Source organism: Eupeodes corollae, chromosome 1, assembly GCF_945859685.1.
Source record: "Eupeodes corollae chromosome 1, idEupCoro1.1, whole genome shotgun sequence".
In the NCBI taxonomy this organism is placed as follows: domain Eukaryota; kingdom Metazoa; phylum Arthropoda; class Insecta; order Diptera; family Syrphidae; genus Eupeodes; species Eupeodes corollae.
The window spans coordinates 272,174,915-272,181,931 of record NC_079147.1 but is presented as its reverse complement, the minus strand read 5'-3'; the positions used below and the strand labels follow the sequence as shown (position 1 = coordinate 272,181,931).

At 43.5% G+C, this 7,017-nt stretch overlaps 1 protein-coding gene across 1 annotated transcript; it reads right to left on the bottom strand.

Annotated features, from left to right (window-relative positions):
- Nucleotides 1–501: 501 nt before the first annotated feature.
- Nucleotides 502–6,924, bottom strand: LOC129950533 (uncharacterized). The gene has a single exon (XM_056062465.1). The coding sequence runs from the start codon at nt 6,922–6,924 to the stop codon at nt 502–504; it is 6,423 nt and encodes a 2,140-aa protein (XP_055918440.1).
- Between the last annotated feature and the right edge of the window lie 93 nt (nt 6,925–7,017).

Genomic DNA, 7,017 nt, shown 5'->3' with positions numbered 1-7,017 from the left:
CGCTTGGGTTTATGAATGAATATAGGATTTTTTAACCTGCATTGTTAACTTAGACCATTCATAAAAGGTGCAAGTGAAAAAACCCCAGATATTAATCCTTTTCTGTAAATTATAAGGAATTTTGTGAAAAAAAGTTAAAAAAAAAAAACAGTATAGGGTTTTTGGCATCTTTTTGGATTTCCCATAGTTTTTATTTTGTATGACTTTTTACATTCAATTTGGAATTTTTTTATGACTGCTGTTGTGACAATTTAGTCACAGCGAAGACTTATTTGTGAACGCAGTATAAATACAAACTTGGTATTTTTTCGTTACGTTACAAATCCTTTATTTTAAAGAAATAAGTATTAATACATATGTATAGGAGTTCAATAATGGTCTTACTTACTTATTCTAATTTATGATAAATAGCCACCAAGTGGCCGGCTGTAAATTTATAAGAAACTTGCCTTGTGGCTTACAAAAATGGCGAAGCTATATTCCCCTCGTACCAACATTCAATCAAACCAAAAAAAAAAGGATGTAATTGTTAAATGTTGAATTATAGTTTGTTTGATGATTGAATGTTGGTATATTCCTGGGATTAGTTGGGTCCACAATAAGGACTAAGTCTCCCACTTCTAAGGGTTTTGCCGGAGTGAGCCATTTTGTTCGTCTGGTAAGCGTAGGTAGGTATTCTGCTATCCAGCGCTTCCAGAAACGGTCCGCAAACTGTTGTGAGATGAGCCAATTTTTTCGCAGTACTGTTGCGTCATCGTCGAATTGTGCTAATGGTTTTGACCCACATTGTGATCCTAACAGAAAATGGTTAGGAGTTAGAGCTTCTGGATTGGTTGGATCTATTGGAATATATGTCAACGGTCGTGAGTTCACTATGTTCTCAGATTCTATTAACATAGAGCGAAGTAGTTCATCGTTTGGGTTTCTTGATGGCATAATAGAGTAGAGAACATTTTTAATAGATCGTACTAGCCGCTCCCAGCTATCGCCCATATGTGGCGAGCCAGGGGGTATGAACTTCCACTGAGTTATTGTGGTGGTGAAGGTTTCCATCAGTTTATCTTTCCGAATACTGGCTGCGGCTTCTCTCAGCTCTCGTTCAGCCCCGCAAAAATTGGTACCATTATCGCTGTGGAACTCAATCGGTGTACCTCTTCTGGCTATGAAATTACGAAGGCAAAGGATGCAAGAGTCCGTTGTCAGCGTATGAGCAACTTCTATGTGAACCGCTCTAACGGTGAGGCAGGTTAGAAGAACTCCCCATCGCTTTTCCGTTCTTCGCCCTACGGTGACACATAAGGGGCCGAAGTAGTCCACGCCAACATATGAGAAAGGTCGGCAGAACGAAGCTAGTCTCGCTTGAGGAAGTGGCGCCATAATCGGTGGGTGCGGCCGTGCTTTGTTTATTTTGCAGCGTGGGCATAATTTCTTGATAGCTTTGAGAGCGGATCGCAGTTGAGATATATAGAATTTCTGACGAAGAGTGTTGACGACTGTTTCATCACTTTGATGGTTAAAATGGCAGTGAACATCTTCAATAATTAGCACCGTAATTCGATGGTATCTTGGAAGAATTACAGGCAGTCTGAGATCTTGATTGAGTTCTTGTTTTAGAGAAATGCGTCCATTAGCTCGTATAAGATGGTTTTCATCCAAAAATGGGTTAAGGTTAAAAAGTGGGCTACTTCGTTCAACGCCACGGTTCATTGTTAGATCTGCAATTTCTTCGGCGTATACACATTTTTGAGCCTCTCTCACCAATGCATTTTCGGCTGACTGTAGTTCGCTTCTTAATAGGGGGCCGCTCACTTTGAGTGTTTTATTCCTTCTGGTTGATGTATTGTTAACAAAACGCAAGGCATACGCGGTACTCCTCAGCAATTTTCGCCAGGTGGATATTTCGTGTGACCGAAAGATGTTTTCTTGGCCAATATTGTGAACTGATACGAAATGTGTTTTCAACTCTTCGATTGTAGAGCCCACAATCACCTCTTGTGGCCACTCGTCTATGGTTGATTTCAAGAAAGTTGGTCCGTTGAACCATCTACTGGTTGATTTGAATTCCGGCGGCCTTTGCCATTTCGTGGCTTCATCGGCGACATTCATGTGTGTGGGAATCCATCTCCATTCTGTTACATCAGTGAGCTCCAAAATTTCACTCACCCTGAATGCAACGTACTGTCGGTATCTTCGGTGGTCCGAACGGAGCCAACAGAGAACAGTCTTGGAGTCTGACCAGAAATATCGACTCTTGAAAGTGATTCCGTGCGAGTCTATAATACTTTTAGCAAAGCGTGCTCCGAGAAGTGCCGCCTGTAACTCCAGTCGCGGAATTGTAAGTGCTTTAAGAGGGGCAACTCGAGTTTTTGCTCCTATGAGTGCTGTCTCCGTCAGTTCGTTCTTCAAATTTCTAATGTAAGCCACAGCCGCAAAACCGTTTTCGCTTGCGTCAACAAAGATGTGCAGTTGAATTTCAGACCCCCAATCGGATGAGACATAACATCTGGGAATACGTAGCTCTTCAATCTTGGAAAGATGATATGTCCATTTAAGCCATTTGTGGTACTCCTCATCCTTAATTTCGTCGTCCCAATCGATTTTAGAGCGCCAGATTTCTTGCAGCAGGATCTTGACATACATGAGAAGGCATGCTATGAGGCCAAGGGGATCGAATATTGTCATCATCACTCTTAGCACTTCACGCTTTGTTGGGCGCTTAGAATCAAAGAGAATTTGTCTTTGATTTCGATCTGAGGTGATCTTAAAAGTAAGGCTATCCAGAGGAGTGCACCACCACATTCCAAGCACTTTTTCTGTGCTCAGCTCAACATTCAAGTTCATGCTTAATTCTTCTGTTGGTGTTGATTGTAGTGCTTTTAGAACTGCGGTTGAGTTTGAGACCCAATTTCTAATGTGAAATCCGCCTTGGCTATGGATGTGTCGTATTTCCTTTGCTAACTTGATCGCCTCTTGTTCCGTTGGTACACTGTCCATGAGGTCATCTACATAATGATTTTCTTTGATTGCTCGGACGGCTCTCGGAAACTCTGCCACAAACTTATCGGCATTTGTATTCTTGACGAAATGTGCAGCACATGGAGAGCACGTTGCTCCAAACGTCATTACGGTCATTATGTAAACGTCAGGTTGCCTGCTCTCGTCACCGCCCCATAGGAATCGTTGGAAGTGCTGATCGTCCTCTCGAATACCAATCTGGTGGAACATTTCCATAATGTCTCCACAAATTGCAATCTTATCTTGCCTAAACTTGTAGAGTACGGAAGTCAACGAGGTAAGTTGATCAGGACCTTTCAGAAGAAGTGAGTTGAGTGAAGTACCGCGCACCGCAGCTGCAGCATCCCACACAATACGGATCTTCCCGGGTTTGTTGGCATTTTCCACCGGGAAAACTGGTAAGTACCATGACCGCTCTTGATGTTTCATCTGCTCTTGGGGTGTTATTTTACAAGCATAACCTTTGTTGACATATTCGTTAATTTTGCTTTCCAACTTCTTAGCTAGAACTGGATCGCGTTGCATGCGTTTCTGCAGGCAGAGTAGTCTTCTCCTGGCCATGGGATAGCTGTCTGGTAGCTGTACTGTATCGAATTTCCAAAGAAGTGCGGTTTCGTATCTACCATTCTTAAGTACTGTGTGTTTTTGAAGCAGGTCTAGAGCTCTGGAATCATCGTCGGAAATTGGTACCTTTGCTGACTGTAGGGTTCCAAAGTTGTCGTCGCAGATAAATTTGTTTACTAAACTGTGCAGATCTACGCCATTACATTCACAAGCGTGAAGACTGAAGGATTTGTCTAAGTTTACTTCTCGTTCGGAGTTTTTCCCATGAAGAACCCATCCAAGTCGGGTTTTTGTCGCAACGGGTTCATGTCGGTATCCTTCTTTGGATTTTAACGGGAATCCAAGCTGTGCATTGTTAACGCCTATGAGTATTCTTGGTGTAGCTTTGCAGTACGCAGGAAGATCGAGTCCCTTCAGGTGTTCGAACTTCTGCTTCAACTCATCAGGATTCATTGTTTGTGTTGGCAAGCACAGTTTGCTGACAGTGTGAATGTCTGCTACTTGGAATCTTTCGGGATTTGTAGAGGTGCTAGATATTTGCAGGCTGATTAGTTCAGAGTCGTTCTCATACCTTGACGTATTTCCCGTCCACTTTAGACATAGGGGCCGAGGAGTGCCTTGAACATTCAGTTTCTTTGCTATTTCTTTATCAATCAAGGTTACTGACGACCCGTCGTCCAGAAATGCAAACGTTTTTATCCTTGTTCCTCTCCCATAGAGAAAGACTGGGACTACTCGGAACAGGACCGGATCGGTGACGTAGCTTTTACTGACAGATAGTTCTTTGGAATGCACTCCTACGGTTCCATTTGTAGGTGAACCTTGCCCAGCGTTGACGTTGTGGAGTAAACGATGGTGTTTGCGGGTGCAATTATTTTCTCCACAGATCGACTCGGACTGACACCTGCTGCCCAGATGGCGCTTCAAACATCTACGGCATAAGTTGTGCTTCCTCACTTCTTCCCATCGGATTGTTCGGTTAGCCTCTTTAAATTTCTTACACTCCGCAACTGAAGCACAAATACCTTCACATATGTAGCATTGATTTTCTTGTCTGGTGTTGCCGGTGTAGTGCGCGTTCACAACCGCTTTATCTTTCCACCCTTTTTGTGCCTTCCTTTCGACCACGTTAGTAGACGGAGCCGTTGCCAGAACTCCATTTGCAGCTTCCGCCAGCGAAAACATCCACCTACTGAAGTGCATGAGTGTACATGATGACAGTGATTGTTTATGTATTGCCCAATTAAGACGAAGGCTTGGCGGGAGTTTCTCTACTAATTCTTGGGTGAGCATTGGATAATTAAGATGGTCAGTAATACCGCAGGCTTCAACTGTAGCGCAAAGATTCTGAACGGCGATGGCAAAGGTGACGATACTATCGAGTTTTTCTGCCTTTGGGGGTGGTGTCGAACTGATTTTGCGGATCAAGGTATTGATAATTAGTTCTGGTCTGCCGTAAAGCATCTTCAGAGTGTCGATTACCCGTCCGACGCAATTTGGTTGAATTATTAGACTCCTTACCGCTTCCAATGCAGAGCCTTTTAAAGCTTTGTGAAGTCTGATGAGATTTTCTTCATCGCTGAATCGGCCCAGTTCCGTGCTCCGGTTAAAACTCGCAATAAAAAGTGGCCATTCTGAGGGGTCACCATCGAAAGCAGGAAGATCTCGGATTAACTGTCTCGCAGCTAAATTGTTCTTCGTTAAGAAGCTATTCGAAAACGTACATTCTGCGGCGTTTTCAAACGATGATGGATGGTGAGTTGAAGCCGGTAAATTTCGTGTCAATGGCGGAGCTGCTAAACTATGGGGCATGAATTCTCGTATGTTGTCGAACGAGTGAAGTGGCTGAGTAGAATCTGTCAAGTTTCGAATTTCTTGATTGTTATCAGACAGATGATGACGAGTGGACGACAGAGATTCCGGAGCCCATCCGTTAGAGCGGTGAAAGATTTGATGAGGTAGCGAGGTGGGCATTAGTAGTGGTAGTTGTTGATGTTCCTGCTTTTGGCAATATGCTGACTCACGGGACTTGGCAAATGGAAGATGACTAGTTGCAGCGGTTGGTCCTGTTGGCTGTCGGTCAAAATTGATCGATGATTGAATCCCAGAACAGCCCCATGATTCATTAATATTTTGTTGTTGAGGAATACTCGGAGGGAAATGGTTCGGGTTTGCATCCGCGTTTGTCTTTGTGTGCGAATAAACCTTTTCCATGGTTCCTTCAATCCATCTTCGCGAATTCGTCTTAACAACTCTATTTCTATCTAAGCATTTCACTTCATCGACGATTTCACCTTCATCGCTAAAGAGATCATCTGCCAGACTCATCGCCTTGTATTTTTTTGATATATATTCGGCATCCCTTTGACGTCGTAGCATCAACTCTTCCTTATCTCGAATTTCTATCAACTGCCTTTCTTCTTCGATTCTCTGCAGCTCAATTTGAAGCCGCTTGTTCGCTGAACCATTGGGCGACATTGATTCGTTTGAACGAAATCTAGTTTTTTGTTGCAACTGTTCGATGACGTAGTTATCTTTGTTCGTTTTGTTCCTCAGGGACGATAATGGAATGTTATGGGAATTTGTCATTAATGTTTGCGCATTTGGCTGAGACGTCTTTGTCTGTGGAGGCATTACTGACGGATTGACGGAACTAATTGATGTGCCAGCAGCGTTTGGCTGATAGAAACGTGTCGTTGAGGCGGGGGAGGCTAAAATATGTTCACACATAGCGTCATCCGCCGCCGCTCTATGAAAATTTCCACACATGGCGGCAGCTTCGGTCGCTCTATGCGCAGGAAGTTCATAAACACAATTAGTTGAAGGATCAGATACACTCCCACGCACGACGGCGACGTCGGTCGTACTATACGCAGGAGATCCATAAACGTATGAACTCGATGTATCAGATGCATTTCCACACATTACTGCGACTTCAGTCGTACTATGCATAGGAAAATGTATTGAGGTCGTGGTTGTATCATTCACATTAACGTTGTTTGGTTCCGTCGCATTAGCTATAGCAGTAGTTGTTGCTAACACTGATGACAATAATTGGACGCTTGCATTTAAATTGGATTTAGTAGTAACCCACCCCACAACAGATGCAGAATCCGTTCCTGAAAAACTAGCTACAGAAAAACTAGCTACGGACCTACCTTGGCAAATTCGGCACAGGAAGGCCTTGTCTCGGATACTGCTGTTGACGTTAGCGCAACTAAAGTGATTCCACATTTCACATCGATCGCACTGCACCATGTCTTCAGCGGAGTCGGGTTTGTCACAGCAAGAGCAATTGAATTCCTCGTCTTGCTCACTAGCAGGTGGCTTCCTTTTGGGTGGCATTCTGGTCAATCCAATAAGATTTGTAAAATGTTGTGACAATTTAGTCACAGCGAAGACTTATTTGTGAACGCAGTATAAATACAAACTTGGTAT